Raw genomic sequence first — 24238 nt, 5'->3', positions numbered from 1 at the left:
TTAGGATAGGTCAGGATGGCGATGAGGAGGGGTGGGACTAGGGCTGGGGAGGAGGGACTTTGAAGTCAATTTTGAGGCCATGGAGCTATAAGCTTCCTAGGTGAAACATAAGGTGTTGTTCCTCCAGTTTTCTTTTGGCCTCACTTTGACAGTGGAGGGGGCCAAAGATGGTCCTGTCGCTGGGGACATTAAAGTGAATGCCTGTCAGAGGGTCAGGTTGGTTGATGCATGCAGAGCATAGATGGTCCGCAAACCGGTTCCCAAGGCAGCATTTGGACTCCCTGATATAGCGGAGACCTCATCGGATGCAACGGATGCAATAGATGAGGTTGGATGATGTACAGATGAATCTGTCATATCTGGAAGGATTGTTTAGGGCCTTGGACATAGATGTGCGGGCAGGTGTTGCACTTCTTGCAGTTGCAGAGAAAGGTACTGGGTGTGGTGGAGAAGTTGATGGGGATTGTAGAGTTAACCAGGGAGTCATGGCATGATTGGTCCCTGGAGAAAGCAGACAGGAGTGGGGAAGGAAATATCTTTTCGGTGATGGGGTCTGATTGTAGATATGGAAATGTCGGAGGATGATGCATTGGATTCGGATGTTGGTGGGGTGGTATGTGAGGACTAAGGGGACTGTATCCTTGTTGGGGGGGAGGCAGTTTGAGGGCAGAGGTGCGGGAAATAGAGGAGATGCAGTTGAGGGCATGTTAATTACCAAGGAGCAGAAAATATGGTAGCGAGTTTTGAGAAGATTTCTAGCTCAGGTTGAGATTCTGGATGTAGGTTTGCTCGCTGAGCTGGAAGGCTCATTTTCAGATGTTTCGTCACCATACTAGGTAACATCATCTTTGAGCCTCCGGTTGAAGCATTGCTGATTTCTATTTATATGTTTGGGTTTCATTGGGTTGGTGATGTCATTTCCTGTTCTTTTTCTCAGGGGTTGGTAAATCAGATCCAAGTTAATATGTTTTAGATTAGATTAGATTTTTAGATTAGATTACAGTGTGGAAACAGGCCCTTCGGCCCAACAAGTCCACACCGACTCGCCGAAGCGAAACCCACCCATACCCCTACCCCTACCCCTACATTTACCCCTTACCTAACACTACAGGCAATTTAGTATGGCCAATTCACCTGACCCTGCACATCTTTGGATGGTGGGAGGAAACCGGAGCACCCGGAGGAAACCCACGCAGACACGGGGAGAACATGCAAACTCCACACAGTCAGTCGCCTGAGGCGGGAATTGAACCCGGGTCTCTGGCACTGTGAGGCAGCAGTGCTAACCACTGCTAACCACTGTGCCACCGTGCCGCCCACTCTGTTTGATAGAGTTCTGATTTATTAGGATAGAGTTCCCTTAGTCCTCACATACCATGGCACTAACCTCCAATCCAACGCATCATCCTCCGTGATTTCCACCTCCTACAACCAGACCCCACCACTAAAATGATACTGCCTTCCCCATCCCTGTCTGATTTCTGCAGGGACCATTCACTCTGTGACTCCCTCATCAATTCTACACTCCCCACCAACTTCTCCACCACACCCAGTACCTTTCCCTGCAACCGCAAGAGATGCAACACCTCCCCCCACACCTCTCCTCTCACCTCTGTCCAAGGCCACAAACAATTCCTTCCAGTTCTGACAGAGATTAACCTGTACGTCATCCAACCTCACCTGTTGCATCTGTTGCTCCTGATGCGGCCTCCTCTATATTGGGGAGACCAAACGCAGTCATGCGAACCAGTTTGTGGAGCATCTGTGCTCTGCACACATTAACCAACCCAACCCTCCAATTGCCAATTACTTTAATTCCCCTTCTCATTCCCCTAGCAACATGACCATCCTTGGCCTCCTCCACTGTCAAAGAGAGCCTAATGGAAACTGATGAACAACACTTTTTATATTCCACCTGGGAAGTTGGTAGCCCAATGGCCTCAAAATCGACTTCACCAGCTTCAAAGTCCCACCTCCCCCAGCCTTATCCCATGTCTAGTCCCACCCCTCCTCATTGCCAACCCGACCCTGTCCATCTTCCTACCCACCTATCCGCTCCACCTTTCCTACTGACCAATCACAATAATCTCCCCTACCTGCATCCACCCATCATCATCCCACCTCTCCTTCCCCCAGGCCCACCCCCATCCCTCTATATACTTCTGGGCTCCCTCCTCCTCCCTAGTCCTGATGAAAGGGTTTGACCCGAAATGTTGACTTTCCTGCTCCTTGGATGCTGTGCTCTTCTAGCTTCACATTTATCGATCCTGCTGTGAAGCCCTGTTTTTCAGTATTGTCAATTCAGTTAAGGTTTCAAGGTATTTGTTTGAGAACAAGGATGGCTATTTTAATGGGAAATTTAGCAAGTTTGGTTGTCTAACTTAGATCCAGTGCATCAAAAAACAGGGGTGGAGTAAGAAATATCTTTTGGTGGTGGGGTCTGATTGTCGGTGGCAGAAATGTCGGAGGATGATGCATTGGATTCAGAAGTTGGTGCTGTGGTATGTGAGGACTAAGGGACTCTATTCTTGTTGTTGGGAGGAGGAGGTTTGAAGGCAGAAGTGCAGGAGATGGCGAAGATGAGGGATTCCTTAGTTACTGTGGAAGGGAAACGACAGACCCTAAAGTAGGAGAATATCTGGGAGTGCTTGTGTTTCAAAGTATAGTTCTAGTGACAAAATATGCTTATTGTTTTTATTTGTTGCTTGGATGTTAGTGTCACTGGCTAGGCCAATATTTAGCCAATTTTTATTCCCATCCCTAATTGCTCTTGAAAAGGTGATGGTGAGTTGCCTTCTTAAACGCTGCCCTTGAAGCAGGGGCATCTAGAGACAGGCAAGAAATTCTGGTCAACTATCGATGCCCACATTCCAAGAGTGAACAAAAAACGTCCTTGTGGTGTTGGTACACCCACAGTGTTACTTGGAAGGGGGTTTACAACCTTTACCCTCTAACAGTGAAGGCACAGCAATTATAGTTAAGAATTAGGGTGGTATTTGTTTGGAGAGGTACTTCTCATTGATGGTACTGTTGCATCTGTTGTGTTTTTCCTCCTAGATGGGAGAGGTCACATGCTTGGAAGGTGCTGCCTGGTAGCTTGGTGAGGTACTGCGGTGCATCTTAAAGATACTGCCACTATATAGGTGGTGAAGGGTGTTTTCATTTAAGTTGCAAGGTGAGGTACTAATCCAGCAGGCTGCTTTATTCTTAATTGTGTTGAGCTTCTTGCATGTTAGAACTGCACCCTTCCAGGTGAATGGAGAGTATTCCACTATGCTCCTGACTCTCCCTTGTAGGTGGTGGAGAAGATTTGGTGATTCAGGATGAAATTCACACTGTAAAGACTATCCCATCTCTGACCTGTTTCCCTTTTGAATAAATAATTTCAGGAAAGGGGGCATGGAAAAGGAATTGAGTGTAAATTGATAAGATTCGAGAAGAGATAGACAAGCATTGAAATTTTAAGTAGAATGATCTTTGTGGATTAGTCCATAGCCTACCTTGAAATCAAATAGAGCACAAAGATTGCAAACATTGATAAGAATACAGAGAGCATGGTAGGGGATCCCAAAACTATTTGGATTGGCCTTGTCATTGTTAACTGAGAACAGGCTGTTGAATAGCTAATCTGAGAATAGAGAAATAATAGAGAAGATGCAAAGTGATTGTGTTATACTTACGCAAGGAAACCCTCTGTCTTCAATTGACTTGACCTAAGAGGAGCATGAGGAAACAGGACATGGATGAATCCATACAGGGTTAACAAGGTAATTGTTAAAGAGTGGAAGGAGATGTCATTGCTAGAGATATTCTGGCTACGATCAGACAGGCAAGAGTGGAACCAAGTAGGAGCAGTTCAGTTGAGTTGTATAACGAGGATGGTGTAGTGAATTGAAGTGAGTAAGAATTGAATTTGTTCACTGCATCAAGATTTTAGGGTAACAACCAGTGTCTTTAGTGCTGATCTGTTCATCCTTAATATATTTGTGAATTCTGCACACATCAGGAGGCATTATTTAACATTGTGGGAAATGGGCTTAATATTTGATTAAAATTGGATTGTTTTTCCAACGCACATGGCAATCTTCCTGCATGGATGTGGTGCTGGAGTCATTATTGATGCACATTGATGTGACGAAAGGAAGTATGTTTCTGGCAGGAAGCTGAAAGACCCTCAAGGGCCCTTGTCAAGAGGTCCAATGATCTCAAAAGACTGGTCAACCTCAGAGAAATACTTTTTCGTTTGGCATTTTGAACCCTCCACTGTCTCACAGCTCAAATCACCACATCCCTATCTATCACCCAGCAGTACCTCTGGCACTTGGGACACTAGCCTAACATCAGAATACTCCACTTCACCCTCACACAATGACGAATGCTTCCAATTTCACCTCCACATTGCTGCTATGTTTACTTGCACTTTTTAAAGTTCACTTGTGGGATATGGGCATTATTGGCTTGCTGGCCTTTCTTGCTCATTCACAGTTGCCCTGGAGAAGGTAGTGGTGAACTGCCTTCTTGAACCATTGCAGTCCACGTGCTGTAGGTAGACTCAATGTCCTTGAGGAGGATATTCCAGGATTTTGACCCGGTGACAGTGAAACATTGCCAAGTCAGGGTGATGAGTAACTTGGGAGGGGAACTTGCAGGTGGTGGTGTTTCGAAATATCTTTTTAGATGGAAGGGGTCATGGGTTTGGAATATGTTGTCCAAGAAGCATTGGTGAATTTCTGCAGTGCATCTTGTAGATAGTACACACTTACAATTAAGGGAGGAAGGAGTGTATATGATGTCAATCAAGCAGGCTGCAATGTCCTGGATGGTGTCAAGTGTTTTGACTGTTGTTGCAACTGTACCCAATAGGCAAGTGGGAATGTTCCATCACACTCCTGACTTGTGCCATGTTAATGGCTTTGGGGAGTCAGAAGGTGAGTTACTCATCGCAGTATTCCTAGCCTCTGACCTACTCTTGTAGCTACTTTGTCTATGTGGTGAGTCCAGTTGAGTTTCTGGTCAATGATACCTCCAGGATGTTGATAGTGGTGGATTCAGTGATGGTGACACCATTAAGTGTTAAGGGGCAGTGTATAATTGTCTCTTATTCGAGATGGTTATTTTCTGGTATTTGCATGGTGTGAATGTTACTTGCCACTTGTCAGCCCAAGGCTGGATATTGTCTAAATCTTGTTGCATTTGAACATGGACTGCATCAATATCTGTGAAATTAGAAATGGTGTTGAATATTGTGCAATCATAAATGAACAGCCCCAGTTTTGACCTTATGATGGAGGGAAGGTCATTGGTGAAGCAGCTGCAAATGGTTGGGCCTAGGAGACTCTCCTGAGGAGTTCTTCCAGGGATGTCCTAGAGCTAAGTTGACTGATCTCCAACACTACAATCAACTTCATATTTGCCAGGTCTGACTCCAAACAGTGGAGCATTTGTCCCTGATACCCATTGGTTCCAGTTTTGCTAGAGTTAATTGATGCCACACTCAGTTGAATGCAATCTGAATGTCAAGGCCTGTCACACTCTCCTCACCTCTGGAAATCAATTATTTTGTCCATGTTTGAACCAAAGCTGTACCATGAGGTCAAGAGCTGAGTGGTCCTGGTGGAACCCAAACTGAGTGTCAGTGAGCAGGTTATTGCTGAGCAAGAGTTGCCTGATATCACTGTTGAGACACCTTCCACCATTTTACTGATGATAGAGATTAGACCGATGGGATGGTAATTGGCCAGGTTGGTTTTTGTCCTGCTTTTTATGTACAATTTTCCACATTGCCAGTGTTGTAACTGTACTGGAACAGCTTGGCTAGGGGAGCAGCAAGTTCTGGAGCACAAGTCTATTGCTGGAATGTTAACTGGGCCCATAGCCTTTGCAGTATCCAGTGCCTCCAACCATTTCTTGATATAATGTGGAGTGAATCAAAATGGTTGAAGACCGGCACATGTAAAGCTGGGGACCACGGGAGGAGCTCAAGATGGATCATCAACTTGGCACTTCTGGCTGAAGATTGGTGTGAACACTTCAGCCTTTTGCACTGACTTGCTCGGCTCATCCGTCATTGAAGATATCCCCAGTGCTTCCTCCTTTGATTATCTGCTTTCAGATGCAAGAACTGTAACCTGCCCAACCCAGGCAGCCTCAAGAGGTAGAGACAGAGACCATCAATTGAGTGACTATGGCAGGACTGCATAGTCTAGATTTGATATTGGTTGTGGAATTACTTAGTTCTGTATATCACTTGCTGCTTATGCTGTTGGACACAGAAATAGCTGTGCTTGGTAGCTTCACCAGGTTGACAGCAGATTGGTAAGGATGAGGCCCAATATATTTTTCCCTCTTGTTGGTTCCTTCACCCATCTGCCGTAGACCCAGCCTAGCAGCCGTATCCTTTCAGACTCAACCATCTCAATAGATAGTGCTGCTGCTGAGCCACTGATGGTGGTGGACATTGAAATTGCCCAACCCAGTGTACGCTTTGCCATCCCCAGTGCTTCCCCCAAGTGTTGTTCCGTTTGATTCTCTGCTTTCATATGCAAGAACTGTTACCTGCCCAGCCCAGGCAGCCTCAAGAGGTAGAGATGGAGACCATCAGCACAGCATTTTTTAAATAACCTTTTCACCTAATCTGACACTCTTCATTTACAGCTCAGATATTGGCACTGTGCGCACCTTGTAAGTTCATGTTGAGTTGTGATAAGTCAGTGTTGTTATCCAGCCACGAGTGGATGGCAATCAAGCATAATACCAAATAAAAATAGTGTTGCTGTAAAATTGAAATAAAAACAGAAGTGCTGATTATACTGAGCATGTGGGGCAGCATCTCTGGATGGAGACCAAAGTTAATTTGTAATCTTTCATCTTTTTTAAAAGATGTTTTATTTGCCAGTTCTCTGGAGGCTGAGGGCCCAGGGAAGTTGATGGGGCAACATGTTGATCAACATGGAGATTGAGACACTGGATGTTCTGATTGTACTGTCAAACAGCTGTCAGTCATAAACTAGGTGCATGAGGGAGAGTGGCACCACCTTTACAAAGGGCATTGTGGAGAGTTTTAAAGATCGGCAACCTATACTTGATCTCCCTATCATGCTACAGTATGCAGGGGAACCCTGTTGTTTTTATTTAAGCAACATTCCTCTTAAGCATTTTTATGGACAGGTTGCCTAATCCTCCACCATCCCCCTATGAGAATATGGTAGCATTCTGATAAACACACCAAAACACCTTTTAACATTAGCTTTTTCAGACACTTTCCTAGTAAGAAGATAAATTACTATGAGTTTTACTTCTGGTCCATCAGAAGCCTGACCCAAACATGTATTTATGTAGTGTCTTTTGTGACCACTAGATGTCTCACTCCACTTTCCAACCAATGAAATACTTTTTGAAGTGAATTGATAATGTTGGAAATATGTCAGCCAATGGGCACACAGCCAACTCCCACAATGACCACACAGTCAGTTATAGTGACAGTAATTGAAGGATAAACATGTTGATCAGGTCATTGGGATACCTTCCTGCTGTTCTTTGAAACAGTGCCATAGGCTCTTTTACAACAATCCAAGCATTTTAGAGTCCTCACTGAAAAGCAGCATTGCCCAGCACTGCACTAGACTGTCAACCTTGACTTTTTGTCCCTGGAGTGGGACTTGAACCTGGAATCATACGGTTTAGAAGGAGTGTTACCAACTGAGCACAGCTCCAATAACAGAACTGGAGAATCTATCCGGTTGCTTCATACTACTTTAATCAAGGGTGGATAATACAGAGATTTCCACACCTTGTTTGTTTGATTTTTAGTTCTTCTAATGACACATTAGTTGGTTGGGACATAAGACATCAGGTTAATACTATTTCCATGTACTTGTGTGCTCACAGGGGTACTGAAAGGTAGGTGGGTAGCAGGCCGCAGTGTTACCTCTATGGGGATCTGTAGCAAACCTGCCACTAAAAGCAAATGAGTATCTCACAAATGAACAAATTCTGCAGAGATTATGAAGCAATAATATAGCTTGGTAAACTAATGGAGCGTTGAAGCAATATGAACCTCTGTATCCACAAACACTTAAACTGTAGAAGGAATTAACCATTTTAACAGCTTCTGATGTCCAAACTGCAGCTATTGCTGATATACCTGATGCAACCAAAGCTATGTTAGAACAACTATAATTGGCAGCAGTATTTATGCAGTGACACCAGCTGAAAGTACACATTTGTCAAAATTAAGTCAAGACAGGATTAACTGGTCTATGTTTCTCACCCTGCCATATAAATATTACCATATTGTCAGGACTGACTGCTAGGTAATGGGTAACTAGTCTTGACACTGTAAGACCTGTGGTGTCCATAGAATTGTATCTGATTTGATAATAGACATCTCCAGAGGAATGGGAACAATGTTTATAAATTGCAGTCACAATGGACCAAATTTTGCTTCCTAAGTTTGTATGCAGCTGGGAGTTTAAAATCTGCAGAAATTCAAGTAGGAAAATAGTTCCAATCTATTAATATCTATGATTAATTTGATGGAGGTGGGGGAGGGTGAGAGTGGTGAGAAGAGAAATGTATTACATATTAATACCTGGAAAAGTGCTGGAGTAGTGGTATTGTCTCTGGATGAGTAAGCCAGAATCCCAGGTGTAATGCTCTGGGTGCATGGGTTTGAATTTCACCATGATAAATCAATGATTCTGAAATAAAAACCTAGCCTAATGGTAACCATGAATCATTGTTGTAAAAACCCAACTGGTGTCATAATGTCCTTTTAGGGAAGGAAATCTGTCATCATTACTTGGTTTGACCGACCTGTTGTTCTCTGAAGTGGCCCAGCAAGCCACTTAGTTCAAAAGCAGATAGGGATAAGTTATTAACGTTGGCCCAGCCAGTGACACCCACATCCCATGAATATTTATATATTTTTTAAAATCACATAACTAGAGCAAAATATCAACACAGTTTCCACGCATATTAGTAATAGTTACATTGGAGAATCCAAATTTTAGGTGCTGTAGATGTATGCGTGTGCTAATAATGTACACCAGTCATCTTCCACTCTATTCATGTGAATCTGTTTAAATCTATTCTTTTTACCCTAAACGTTTATCTAGAATCCCCTTAAGTGCATCTATACTAATTATGTCACCTCAGCTACTCTGTGGCAGTCAATTCCATCTTCTAATCACCCTCTTTCTTAAATTTAGTGCACATCCATATATTTTCTGAGCTTCCTGAAACCCAATGTGGATGAGAATGCACCTGCTATTGAGGGGTGATTTAAAGATAAGGGGTAATATTCAGTGCATACAATATTAAACCTACAGCTTTATTAATATTGGATCAATAAATTGAAGACCTCAACAGATATCAATAGATATCTGGCGAAGAGGAATCAAAGATCTTCAGAATGATTTTATTGAGGCAATCAGACTGAGGTAGTGACAGTTGGGAGGGGATAGATAACAATGGTGGAAAAGTGTCTTGATTAGTTTCTATGGGAGGGAGTAGTGGTGAGGATCAGGGCAGTTGTCACAATTGATGGCTGAATTGGGAGAAGCTCTTGCATTCCTCTCAGCTCCATATTCAAATGAACACTTCATAAATAATAGAATCCCTATAATGTGGAAGCAGGCCCTACAGCCCAACAAGTCTACACTGATCTTCCAAAGAGCTCCCACCCAGACCCATCCTATACCCGTAACCTCACATTTGCCGAAATAAATCCTTGGACACCAAGGGCAATTATTTTGCGTGGCAAATACACATAACCTGCACATCTTTGGACTGTGAGAGGAAACTGGAGGACCCAGAGGAAACCCATGTAGACACTGAGAAAATGTGCAAACTAACAAAAACAGTCACTCAAGGCTGGAATTGGATCCAGGTCATTGGTGCTGAGGCAGCAATGCTAACCACCATGCCACAGGGTTGCCTCCTTACTGTGTTTGTTACAGTCTGCAGCAGTCCTTTTTAAGGTCTGCCTGTCAAGCCACAGGTAGGGTATGGTTATCCTGAATGCAGCTAAAGTAACCCAATATTTCAGAGGAGGCTTCAAATAGTCATTAGGTTATTAACATATTTAACTAAAAGAAAACGGTACTTGCATGTATCTTTGAAGCACCTTTGAAGACCTTAGGATGCCTTTAGATGCTTAGAGCCAGTGAAATACATTGACAGGGATCACACTTTAAACGTGAGGGTTAAGGTATCTGCTTTAAGCATCTCGACACCTGATTTTTCCTCTCCATTTGTCCACCCCAAAATGACAGGCACTCATGGCTCAATAAGGATGTGATTTCTGTCTTACTATGTCAGAAGCTTAGGAGCCCATTTCTGCCTGAAAAGGAAGCATTGCATCTTAGACAACCTTAATCTTGTTCTGGTTAATCCATTTTTGATTTAAACTTGATTTATTATTGTCACATGTACCTAGGTACAGTGAAAAGTTTTGTTTTGCATGCAGTACAGCCAAATCATAGCATACAAAGTGCATTAGAGTAATAGAACAGACCAAAAGAATATGATGTGATGGCTGCAGAGAAGGTATACAAAAAGAAATCAATGTTGTATTTAAAATTTGAGCGGTCCATTCAGAAATCTAATAAAAGCAGGGAAGAAACTGTTCTTGAATCTGCGTGTTGAAGCTTTTGTATCTTTTGCCCAATGAAAGGGATTGAAAGAGGAGGTAACCAGGATGAGAGGGGCCTTTGATTATGTTGACTGACTTCCTGAGACAGCGAGAAGTATAGATGGAGTCAGTACATGGAAGGTTGGCTTGAGTGATGGACAACTGTGTTCACATCTCTTTGGTTTATTTATGCTCCTGGACAGAGCAGTTGCCATACCAAGTCAGGATGTGTCCAGATAGAATGCTTTTTAACGTGCATCTATAAAAATTGGTAAGAGTCTTTATAGACATGCCATATTTCCTTAGCCTCCTAAGGAAGTAGAGGCGGCGTTGTGCTTTTTTAACCATAGCGTCAATATGGATGAACGAGGACAAATTGGTGATCAGTACTCCTGGGAACTTGAGCTTCTTGACCATCTCCACCTCCGCACCATTAATGTATATAGGGGTGTGTCTGAAGTCAGTGACCAGTTCTAGAGCGATTGTTATTTTTACATCATGTCACTAAGCATCTACAGTCGGTTCTGCTATTACATGTGTTTCTTCAATGCAAATTTGTTATAATGTGATTGAACAACTTACACCATTATTTGTAGAACACGATATTTCCTTAATTGGCTATAATATGATTCCAATCCCATTAAATGGTGCTGCTATTATGCAATTTTCTTATAACAAGGGATTGCATGGGAATGGAACTATTGTGTTATATCAGACAGACTGTACGTCTTTCCTGTATTCTGTTTTGTCGTTGTTTGAGATCCGCCCTATAACAGTGGTGTTGTCAGTGAAATTGTAGATGGAGTTAAGATGGAATTTGGCCACACAGTCATGCGTGAATAGGGAGTATAGAAAAGGGCTGAGTAGGTCTTGGAGTTTGAAGATTAATTTGGTTGGAGTTATGGTTTCATCTTATTTTCATTTCATTCCACTTTTCTCCAATGACTCCAGGCATTAGCCTGATCAAATTTTCAATTTGGTGCTCAGCAAGGAAATTGTAATCATACATCATGTTACTTGAATTCACAAAGCAAGGCCCTTTACTAATAAATATGCTGTGGAACAGTCAGCATGATCTAGACATGTCTAGACATGTTTGATTGCTAGAAACCTAATCAAAGATTTAACTATGGAAACATAAACAAATACCTGCTTTTTGCATAGCAATCTAATTAATATGAGAAACCTTGTAACTAATGGGAATATTGAATTAACATTACCTTGGCACTCCTCTGGACAATGCCACTTGATGGTAGGATAGCATTAGTTCTGCTCCCATTTATATACATGAAGTACTCCAATAAACAATTTGATCATAGGCTTATTCATTAGTGTTGGTGTGTTCATGGTCAAATGTTTGTTTAATTTTGAAGAAGGAGTTATGAGAGATTAATAGACTTATTCTTCTGGTGACTATCAATGTGATAAGTGTTAGCAGTGGGAAATGAAGCAAGTTTGTTATCAGTGCTTATGAAATAAAACCCCGCAGTAGGATTTCACAGCTTTAATCTCTGAACAGCACTTCACTAACTGAAGTTGTTTCATTTCTGTCCTGTGACCTGAATAAATGGAGTAATAGATTAGCATTTATTTTGTGCAGTAGTTTCATGCCTTACAAATTAGATTGCACGCCTAACTTGTTCCTTGGTTAGAGGTCATTCCGTCAAAGTGCTGTTATGTGATGAGTAAGATGTAAATGAAGTTGCAGGCCAAATTAGTTTCATCTGTCTTAAATGCACTTGCATTTTGCTGTCTTACTTTTTGATTCCAGTAGAATCAGTGTTACAACAGAATTTGTACACCACATTGAGGTTTGCCAGTTATTGGTTATTTCCTAGATCTTTCACCATTTGGAGTATGTTGTGTTGAATTATTGCACTGTTCTCCGTGTTATTCACTTGATGAAAGGCTCATGTCAAACCTAACTAATAAATATTGAATATTAGTAGTCACTTGACACATTCCATTTGGCTATTGTTGGGTTAGTGATCATGCTGCATTATTTGTTATTAAAATGTTGATGTTTTCCTGAATGAATGTTACTTTGATAAGAGTAGTTGTGAGTTGCAACTTTCGCAACTCTGGTTTGGGTAGGAACAGTGGAAAGATTTTAAGTGAGCTCTACATTCCTCACTATCCTGCAAATAATTTTTTTTTTGCCTGAAGTTAACACAATTAAATTAGCCATTATTGTTATGATCATAAATAAAAATATACTACAGTAAAATGAATGCTGACGTACAGAAATCCAAAGCAGGATGTTGTTAATCTTGAAGGCTCTATGAGTGTAGTGTTATCACATCTCCCTATTTAAAATCAAAGTTAAATCACAGAAGTGATTTTAATTAATAAATGTTTAATAGAACGCACATAAAAATCTTGTATTAAATAAACTGAATACCAGTACATGCAAATATTTAATTTGTTTGATGTCATCAATGAGAAAAAAAATTAAATTTTAAGACCTGACAATCTCCGCTCAAAAATGAGAGGGGAAGAAATCTTGCTCCATTCCTACCATCATGGTGGCAGTGACAATCTTCCATCAATCATCAAGTCAGAGTTATACAGTATGGAAGCAGATGCTTCAGTCCAACTAGTCCATGCCAACCATGTTCTCAAACTAAACCAGTCACACCTCCTTGCTTTTGACCCTTTTCACTCCTGTACTTATCCAAATGTCTTTCAAACATTGTAACTCTATCTGAAACTATCACTTCCTTTGGCAGTTCATTCCATACAAAAACTATTTTGTATTTTTCAAAAAAAGGTTGCCCCAATGAGCTTTTAAAATCTTTCTCCTTTCTCTCTCACCTTAAAAATATGTCCCTGAGTTTTGAAGTCCCTCACTTTAGTGAAAAGACCTTTGGTATCTATACCCCTCATGATTTTATAAACCACAACCTCCTGTACTCCAGTGCAAAATGTTCCAGGCTATTTTTATAACTCAAACACCCTCCATTCATAGTACCATCCTGGTGAATCTAATTTGAACTTCTCCAGTTTAATAATATCCTTCCTATAGCAGGGTGGCCAGAACTGGTCACGGTACTTCAGAACAGGCCTCATCAACGTCCTGTACAACCTCAACGTGATATCCCAGCTCCTAAACTCAGAAGGTCTGAACAATGAAGGTAAGGATGCTAAATGCCTTTTTAACATCTTGTCTACCTATGACACAAATTCCAAAGAATTATGTGCCTGAACCCTTGCATCTCTCTGATCTATAACATTACCCAGGGCCTTACCATTAATTGTATAAGTCCTGCCCTTTGTTTGTTTTACTAAAATTCAGTTCCTTGCATTTATCCAAATTAAATTCCAATCTGTCACTCCTCAGCCCATTACTCTAATCTCTTTATAATCTTAGATAAGCTTCTTCACTGACCACCAATTTTGGTGTCATCCACAAACTTACTAAACATGCCTCCTATATTCTCATTCAAATAATTTATATAAATGACAAACGAAAGTGGACTCAATACTGATCCTTGTGGATTACCACTGGTCACGGGCCTCCAGGCCAAAAAACAACTCTGCACCACTGCTCTCTGTCTGCTAAAACCAATATTGTATCCAATTGGTAACCTCACTCTGAATCCCATGTGATCGAACTTTACTAATTAGTAGGGCCAAACGGATTAAGACTAATAATTTCATATAATTGAAATTCAACCTCGGCCAGGGAGAGATCATAGAAGTAGGTATAGGAGTAGGCCATTCAGCCCTTCGCATCTGCTCTGCCATTCATTATGATCATGGTAGTTTGATCATTGTTACCTACCAGTGTAAATCTTTTCAGTCATAGGATTTAATGTGATAATTCTGAGGAACTATTCAATATATTTTTAAAAACTGACAGGTTTAATTATGAAGATCATCAGTTGCATAATTGCATTCCTCATTTTTCGTGGTGTTATCACTTTGGTGTGTTTCGTCTCTCCATGTTACAAGCCTTTCATTCAGTTCTGAAATAGTGTCAGCACCTGAATTGTAAATAAGTCAACTTGCACCAAAGATGCTGATTGACTGTTTCACTGTTTTTTTTATATGCCAGGCTTCTAATATTCAGTATTTTCTTTTTAATTCCACTATCATCTGTTGTTTACCTGAGGTATGGAGATTAAGACCTTTTCTCTTTTTGCTATTTGTCGAGAGGCAGCTTAATCTAATGGAGACAATGGAATTTTCATAAATATTTCAACTACAGTAGTGAGTTTAAATTTCAGCCTTGGCTTTCACCACCTGTCTCACATTTATAACTTGTAAAGGACCTTCAGTGCTCTTGGACAGAAAACAGAGTGGAAATTTGGCTCCGATTTACTTTACACAACAAACATCATTACTACTTTACAGCATTGAATTGTAACGCATATATACTTTTAAGAATGACAGTAATTGAGCCAAACCTATTTCAAAATGTCTTGTCCATTATCAGCTTCATGACAAGCATAGTGTGACTGACAATATGACTATCACCATTGAAAATGGAGTTTTGGGGGTGGGTGGGAGGTATGGTAATGAAAGCTGATGGTGCACTGGATTAGCAGATTACCTTTTATGCTCAAATTCTTGGGGTCAAATTCAATGTAAATTGATGGAATGGAAATCTTCTTGGTCCTGTGGCTAAATATGTTTGTTATGAGGCGGTATAGTCTCTGTCTTGGCAGAGTTAGAACTCTCTCTTCCATGGACAGAGGATTGTTGGCCCATAATTCTTGAATGTATAATCTCACTGGCAGGCTAATACTACACTGAGGAAGTTCTACGTGACCTGGTTATTGTTGTTCAGATGTATTGTTAATATTAGAAATTAGGTGATCCCCCAGGTGGAAGTAAAACATCTTGCACCATCATTTAGAGCAGAATAGAGGCGTTCTCCTGCTCTCTTGACCAATATTTATCTCTCAGCCCAATCCTGTTGGCAAGAAGGCAATGTCATTATATCATTGGGCAGGCCACAGCTCCAGCCTATCAAATATCATGTGGTTCTGAGGCCAGATAGCCATGAGGAATTTAGGTTGGTGAAAGTGATCATGGTACAGTGGTTCAGCTCCATAAAATTAAATTTACTTGCACAATGTTGATGCCTCCCCCATTGTGTACCTGTAAAATTAGGTGGAAAAAGCTCATCCCCCTACTCTTTCCAGTAATTTATTGCCATTGCAAATGTAGCTCAAATATGTTAACACATCATAATAAGAATGGTAACTCAGTGATTGTATTCTTGGACCATGAATGGAAGAGCCTTGGGAAAAGTTGGTATACAGAGAGATCTGGGAATGCAGGTCCATTGTACCCTGGGGGTTGCTGCACAGGTGGATAGAGTGGTCAAGAAGGCATATAGTATGCTTGCCTTCATTGGACGGGGTATTAAGTATAAGAGCTGGCAAGTTATGTTAACATTGTATAAGACATTGGTTCAGCTGCATTTAGAATACTGTGTACAGTTCTTTGTACAGTACTGTGTACAGTACAGTTTGTGGACGCTTTGGAGAGGGTGCAGAGAAGGTTTACGAGAATGTTGCCTGGTATGGAAGGTGCTAACTATGAAGAAAGGTTAAGTAGATTAGGTTTTTTTCATTGGAAAAAAGGAGATTGAGGGGGGACCTGATTAAAGTTTATAAACTGATGAAGGGTATAGACCGGGTGGATAGAGACAAGCTTTTTCCCAGGGTGAAGGATTCAATAACGAGAGGTCACGCTTTCAAGGTGAGAGGTGGAAAGTTTAAGGGGGATACACGCGGCAAGGTGGTGGGCGTTTGGAACGCGTTGCCACCAGAGGTGGTAGAGTCAGGCACTGTCGATTCATTTAAGATGCGTCTGGATAAATGCATGAATAGAAGGGGAGTAGAGGGATATAGCTACAGATGGTTAGGAATTGACCGACAGTAGACAGTACATTTGGATCCGCTCAGGCTTGGAGGACCGAAGGGCCTGTTCCTGGGCTGTAAATTTTCTTTGTTTAGATTACTTACAGTGTGGAAACAGGCCCTTCAGCCCAACAAGTCCACACCGCCCCGCCGAAGTGCAACCCACCCATACCCCTACATGTACCCCTTACCTAACACTAGGGGCAATTTAGCATCTTTGGACTTTGGGAGGAAACCGGAGCACCCGGAGGAAACCCATGCAGACACGGGGAGAACGTGCAAACTCCACACAGTCAGTCGTCTGAGGCGGGAATTGAACCCGGGCCTCTGGCGCTGCGAGGCAGCAGTGCTAACCACTGTGCCACCGTGCCGCTCTCGACTTTTGTTCTTTGTTCAAAAGTCTAGATACTTGACAAATAAACTGGAAATGAGTTCAATTCCCACCAGGACAGCTGAAGAACTTAGGTTCTGGTAAATACATCAGGAATAAAATGCTAGTATCAGTAAATGGTAATTATGGCATTTCTGGGTAGAAGCATTTGCCATCATTCGACTTATCCTTGACTACTGGTCTAGTTGGTTTACCATGATACAGATACAACCACTAGTAAGTCTTAGCAAGAGTCCCTTGTGTTAACAGGTGCAATTTATCACATGATAGCAATTATGTATAAGTTACATTAGCTAGCTAAATATTATCCCGATAGTCTTTGGAACAGATGTCACATCTGTCAGTTTCAAGATCCAGACCTATCTCCACATTTCCCCACCTATAACTGTATAACATTATCAGACTGAGTGGAGCCTAATGCAGCCTAATGAAACATTAATTCCTTCAGAACCACTATCTTGTAAACAGTTATCATGAAGCTGCCACATTATTCTAAAAACAGTCTGATTCACGACATGACCATCATGGAAGGAAATCCTTTGTTCTTTGATCTGGCCTACATGGGACTTCTAAACCACAGCAATATAGCTGACTCTTGGGTTCTCTCAGAATGGTCCAGCAAGTCACTCAGTTCTATCAATACAGTTATAGGTTTCAGCCACTGCCACATCCAGTCAATTTGATCCTGTAAAGTCTGTCTCAATAACTCATGAGAACCTGTGCCAAAAATCAGACAAAACTATACCACACATTAGTGAAGCATAGCTTCAAACACACACAACATCTTACTTTAATCTAAAAGATGATTTATCATTAGAGACTATTCAGATGTCATATCTGCATTCTGGTACTCAAGGTTCCTTGTATCAATATTTGATAGTGTGAAGTGAACACCAGACATTTCTGCATAATAAGCAACAGCAGCATATAGGAGCTTTAAAAATCTCTTGGTCCTTCACAGGGACATTATACAATGAAGTCTGACACAGTTACACAGGAAGTATTGGGTCAGATGAACAAGACAAGTGTTTCAGGACAGTGGACTATAGAGGTGGAAATATGTAGGGAGGGTATTCAAGAGTTTGGGTCCTAGGCAACAGAACCACGGCTACAAGTGGTGAAGTGATTAAAATCAAGATATACAAGACTCAAAATTAGAGTAGCAAGGATATGCCTGAGTTATGGAGTTGGAGATTATGGAAATAGGTAAGGATGAAGCTGTGGAGAGATTTTAAAACTAAGATGAGGATTTTAAAATCAACATGTTGTCCAGCCAATAACCAATATAGGTGTCAGCGAGCCCAGGAGTGATGAGGAGGATGGGAATGGAGAGATGGAAATGAAGACATGGGCAAAAGATTTTGGATGGCCTCAAATTTATGGAGGATAGAATATTGGAGAACAGCCAGTAGTGCCTTGTAGTAGTCATCTCTAGAGGCAACAAAGTCATGGATGAGCATTTTAGCAGTAGATGAACAGAGGTGAGCAAAGTCTGTTGATAATATTAGGTGAACATGGACAATATTAATGATGACATGAACATAAGATTGAACCTTATTATGGGATTAAATATGACACCTAGGTTGGAAATAGAATGACTTAATCACAGCCAGGTGTCAGGTGGAGGGACGAAGCCAAAAACCATAGGCCTTTACATTGGGGACTGAAGTAAGAGTGAGTTTGTCTTTTAACCTTCCATGTGAAATGTTTTGTCAGCCTAACATCTTTGAGATAGCACTTTCTGCTGTGATAACTTAAAAAGTTATGACACAAATGACTAAGGGAGGTGTGCTATGACAGTTCTGTGCAGAATGGAGGATGTTTGAATACATAGATTGATAATTGGTGCTAAGGACACTTTTTATTAGTTTTTTTTGATCTGTCGGTATTCTATGTTAGTGTATTAAGACATGAGAACCAATGGTTGCATAGCATTGCTATTGCTATGGCAATCACAGTGATCATTAAAACAAATAATGTGGAAGTTCAGGAGCAGTATTCAAGTGAAAACAACAAACTGCAAACCTATGATATGTAACTGAGAAGAATAACTAAATTTCAGCAGCCACATTCCTATCAATCAGAATACTTTGCATTATACTACTATGCAATTTTAATTATATTGGGATTATGTTTTTGCTCCTAATATTTTGTTGAGATTGCATTTGATTCCTTTATGATAGAATGTATACCAAATCAATAAATTAGGCCTATAGATTATTTGCAAGACTTTTGTTTTCAGCCTCCGGTGATATACAGTCTTTGGGGAGCTAAGGTATCAGCTGTTCTTCAACAAATAGTGGAGGATGTTCTAACAAAGACCCAGCTGTTCTTTATTGACAGAGAATGCAAAGACAGATAGAATCTGTAGTTAATATAAAAGCATAGTAGTTATTTTGTTATCACAAGCAACCTCTACCACACAGTTCATTTGAAACCAGAATAAAGACGCTACATTTACATCCAAACCGAAAGGAACTGCATTAGGTTTTGAGAAAATAATGTATTGATAGTGACACTTTGATAGCATCACATTCTTTGGATGAAAGTAGATAGGACTGGAATGGGAGAGGGAGCCCAGAAGTATATAGGAATTGGAAGGTCATGTTGCAGCTCATATAGGACATTGGTTAGGCCACTTTTTGGAATATTCTGTACAATTCTGGTCTCCCTCCTATCAGAAGAATGTTGTGAAACTTGAAAGGGTTCAGAAAAGATTTGCAAGGATGTTGCCAGGGTTGGTGGGTTTGAGCTACAGGTAGAGGCTGAATAAGCTGGGACTGTTTTCCATGTAGCATAGGAGGCCGAGGGATGCTCATATAGAGGTTTATAAATAGACAAGGTATTTTCCCGGGGGGGGGGGGGGACTCCAGAAATAGAGGGCATAGGTTTAGGATGAGAAGGTAAAAATTTGAAAGGGACCTAAGGGGCAACTTTTTCACACAAAGGGTGGTGCTTGCATGGAATGAGCTGCCAGAGGAAGCGATGGAGACTGGTAAAATTACAACATTGAAAAGGCATCTGGATGGGTATATGAATAGGAATAGTTTAGAGGGATGTGGGCGAAGTGCTGACAAATGGGACTAGATTAGTTTACGGTATCTGGTTGGCATGGATGGGTTGGACCGAAGGGTCTGTTTCCATGCTGTACATCTCTATAACTCTAAGTGTATATCAAATCTGCAAGTTACAGGTCTTTTGTGTGCTGCTGTTCTTTCCATTTGAAGTTTGAGCCTACTGATGAAAGTATTGGGACCAATAACAAAACTGTTTGAGGAGCATTCAGCTAAGTTTACCTTTCTGACTTAGAAGGCAAGAATTTGAACATGTTCAAATGAAGCTCAGATACTAAAGGTTGCTTGGCATTTAGGAAGGAATCTCCTTCTGTATTTTTGATATGTTAATATATGATTACAAGGAGCAAACTAATAGTCTATTAAAAATGGATTCCAGTATTAAGTATTTTAAAATAAGTTATTATGAATAACAGAGCATGAGTCCAAACATAGGAACAAAATTAGATAGCCTGTCTGCTAATATCTGGAGAAACTTCAGTTCTGGCAATATAATGAAACTGGACATTGGATCAAAATTCTGAAGAAAGTTATCTTTGTGTCAATGTATTTGCATAAAATTTAGTAAAGAAATCATGAGCCTTTTTTAAGTAGATTAACAATTTAACTGAGCTAGTTCACATAGCATTTTATTCTAGCATGTTAACTAATGAGCTGAGAACAGTGATCAGTGGAATTTCAATCCCTTTGAGAATATGAGAATAAACATGTGTAAGCTGATTCATTTGGGACCACAAGCCCATCCCTTTTTACTTAGAGGTTGTTTGAATCATTGTCATAGCAATCTAAATAAGTTGCAACTGGTGTGGTCTGATGGACATCTGGGGAAACTTTTTTTTAAGATTAAACCGAGATTTCCAATACATTACATTTGAATTGTTAGAAATGAGTTCTAGCGATCAAAAATAGAAAGATGCTATGTGCACAGTTTTCCAATGTGAGTTTATTGTCGCCATTTTCAGCACCAGATGCATATAAAGATATATAGGGGGAACCCTTATGATGGGAGGGGAAATTTTCAGGTAAGTGAATTACAAAGCAGTAGGACTTTAAAATAGATGGGGAGTTGAAATAATAGTCTGAAAGCTTGATTGGTCAGCTCAAAATACATTTCAGTCAATTAACAGCTTTTAAAGAGACCAAGAGAAGGGAGTGATAAGAGAGTTACAGAAACTCAAGGTTCAGGTGTCAGTTTGCAAGCAATTGATGCCATTTCCTAGCTTCAGCGTCCCTGTTTGAGTGTTGAAATATAATGAGGTAGTTTCCAAGATCCACTACTTCTGAGTTACTTTCAAAACATCATCCCTGTGAGTTGTTATTACAAGGAGATTCTACTAGTTTTTAGGCTGCACCTTGCTGGTACTGTCATTCAATAACCTGTTCCATGCTGCTTGATAGTTTTAAGTGTCCTTGTATCTGGCTGTACTGACTCCAGCTCTATGCAAACAATGTTCCACTGTCCTTGACAGTTAAGTACACCAGTGTCTGCATATTGGCTACAATCTCAAAGTTCCTTGTGACCATATCAGCATGTTGGTATTCATCAGCCTGGCAGGCTTGCTTTAATGAATGTCAGCCGTGCCTTCAGTGCCAAGTGAGTGGATGCAAGAAAGATCTAATATTAGTCTTGTGGATGTTCAAATATCTTAGTGGGTCTGCCATATCCATTTCTTTTGGGAATATACATGTTCACCTTTATTAATTATCATCATCATTAATCATTAAAATGCCAGTGAACATAGGCCACTTGGTGTTACACTGTGTGACTGTGCCATTGTGCAGTTCTCCTCCTTCTAAAGGCCTCCAATAGTGAGATTCAACTGCATGGGAAACCCATTGGTATGCAGGAGGCATAAAAAAAACATGATGTAAGTGTTAGAAATGGATGTGGAGCAGGTCTTGGTAACTAGAACTCATCATTGAACAATGTATGTTATAGAAAGAGCCAGGAGACCTTGGAGTGAGTACTTAGACATAATATCACTTAACCTGATGTCATCAGCCCTGATAGCTACAACATTTTAATTAAAATTACTTGTATTCATATAGTGCCTTCCACAAATTCAAGACGTTACAAACCTCTGTAGTCAATTACATACTTTTCATTGTATGGTTACTCTTATAAATAGGAGGTGCCACAACTAATTTCACTCAGGAAGAGTCCACAAACAGCAATATATTAATGACGAGGTAGCATGTTTTATTAAAGCTGGTTGAGAGATAAGTGTTGGCCAGGGTACCAGGAAGAACTTCCCTGCACTTCTTTGAATAATATAACAATATCTTTTACAAGAAAAAGGGCATTAGTACTAACCAATATAAATTTCTTATCGGTAAGACACATATAGAGCATAAATGCTAACAGAAAATAGTATTTTTCTAGAAGAATGAAAATGACTTAGAAATGGCTGGAGTGCACATATCTTAAAGCTATTGGATCTTACCTAGTCTTTTCCTCATACTTAGCAGAATCTACCAAAACTGGACATCTATTTAATGTAGTCGTAATTAGGAAAAGATCCTGTATTCTCAAATGTGACTTCGTTGCAAATAATGTGGAAATTGATTTTTTTTGTTATATACTTTGCAGACAATATATAAATTACTGTTTAATTCTCCTGCAGGCTGGCATTGATGGAGAGAGTATTGGTAATTGCCCCTTTTCTCAGCGTCTCTTTATGATTTTGTGGCTGAAAGGTGTTGTGTTCAATGTCACAACAGTTGACCTAAAGAGGTAAGGGATTAAAGTTTACTTAAAATAAATTCTAATGCAGATCACATGCCACTTAACAAATCAGATGCATTTGAAAAGAACTGTAAACATTTATAAAGAGATTATTCAAGGATTTTGCTTTTGTAAAGACACCATTTTTAAATCTTGGGTTGTCCCTTGATATCTCATTCTGTCTTCTATTTGGCATCCACTTTTGCTGTCTGTTACCCCATCCTTCAGCTTCATTATCACTTAGCCCTGTCACTAACAAGGTCAATCAGCTGCCTGAGTCCTGTTCTTTGGAATTTTTGTGTACTATTTCTCTTTCCTCTTTTAAAATTGTCCTGGAAATCTCATTTCAGTTAAGCATTTGTGCACCTGTCTTAAACTCTCATAGATTGTTGTTACTCCAAACACTTTTCCACTGGTGTTGTTAGCTGTCACTTTTTTAGAATTGCTCTCAAATACTTTTTTCCCCTTTGGTTAAGATGCAGACATCCTGGTTGAGTTTTTTTTTCATTTATGGGAAAAGGGTGCTGAGGCCACTTTAAAGCTGACTCAATAAAATGATGCAAACATTAGAGAAAAGGCACTGAATTCCATTGGTTAAACACAAATGTTATTCGGTGATTCCATTTGTATGTTTCTATGTCCTCTGCCCACACCACTCCTCTCACTGCTGTCCAAGGTCCCAAGGGATCCTTCCACATCCATCAGAAATTTAATTGCACCTCTACCAATGTCATCTACTGCATTCGTTGCACCCGGTGTGGTCTCCTCTATATCGGGGAAACAGGACACCTTCTTGCGGATCATTTCAGAGAACACCTCTGGGACACCCACATCCACCAACCCCATCACCCACTGTCTGAAATCTTCAACTTCCCCTCCCACTCCATCAATTACATGTCAGTCCTGGGCCTCCTCCACCACTAAACCGTGAACACCCGATGCTTGGAGGAGGAAAGCCACATATTCAGCATTGGGACCCTGCAACCACACAGAAAAAATTGGATTTCAACAGTTTCCTCATCTCTCTTCCCCCCACATTATCGCAGTACCAAGCTCCAACTTGGCACCGCCCTCCGGACCTGTCCATCACTCCCCCTCTGACCTATCACCTACTCCCTCACCTTCATTCACCTGTTTGAAGAGTGTTCCCAGTAGACTGAAAGCTAGCAAAATGTATCACAGCGATTTGAGAAAGAAGAGGAGGACATCAGGAAAATTATGAAATCCATTATTCAGGAAGTTTTAACATTCAGCCTAGGATATTATAATTTGATCTGGTAGAGTTATTATTGTTGAATGAAAGGGAAATTGTTTGTCAAATTTATTCACATTTTTGAGGATGTAGTTACCATGGTAGATAAAGATGGACCTGAAGATACAATATACATGGTTTCCAAAAGGCAGCTGCCATAGAAAAGGTTAATACTAAAGTCTCATGGAGTTGGCAATAATATATTAGTGTGGATAGCAGACTTGTCAATGGGCAGAAAACAAAGAGTCAAATTTACTAGTTGCCAGCTATTCATAGCAAAGAGCCACAGG

General features: G+C 40.6%; 1 protein-coding gene across 3 annotated transcripts in view; it reads left to right on the top strand.

Annotated features, from left to right (window-relative positions):
* The window catches only part of LOC122543870 (chloride intracellular channel protein 5-like), a 118323-nt gene that overhangs the window by 71260 nt on the left and 22825 nt on the right, over positions 1–24238 (top strand). For all 3 annotated transcript variants that reach the window (XM_043682736.1, XM_043682729.1, XM_043682743.1), the window contains one exon: positions 22596–22705. In XM_043682736.1, coding sequence (XP_043538671.1) covers positions 22596–22705 — 110 coding nt within the window. The remainder of the gene's footprint in view (positions 1–22595; positions 22706–24238) is intronic.

Source organism: Chiloscyllium plagiosum, chromosome 3 (assembly GCF_004010195.1).
Source record: "Chiloscyllium plagiosum isolate BGI_BamShark_2017 chromosome 3, ASM401019v2, whole genome shotgun sequence".
Taxonomy (NCBI): domain Eukaryota; kingdom Metazoa; phylum Chordata; class Chondrichthyes; order Orectolobiformes; family Hemiscylliidae; genus Chiloscyllium; species Chiloscyllium plagiosum.
Note: the sequence above shows the minus strand (reverse complement) of the source record. Positions and strands in the feature narration are given on the sequence as shown.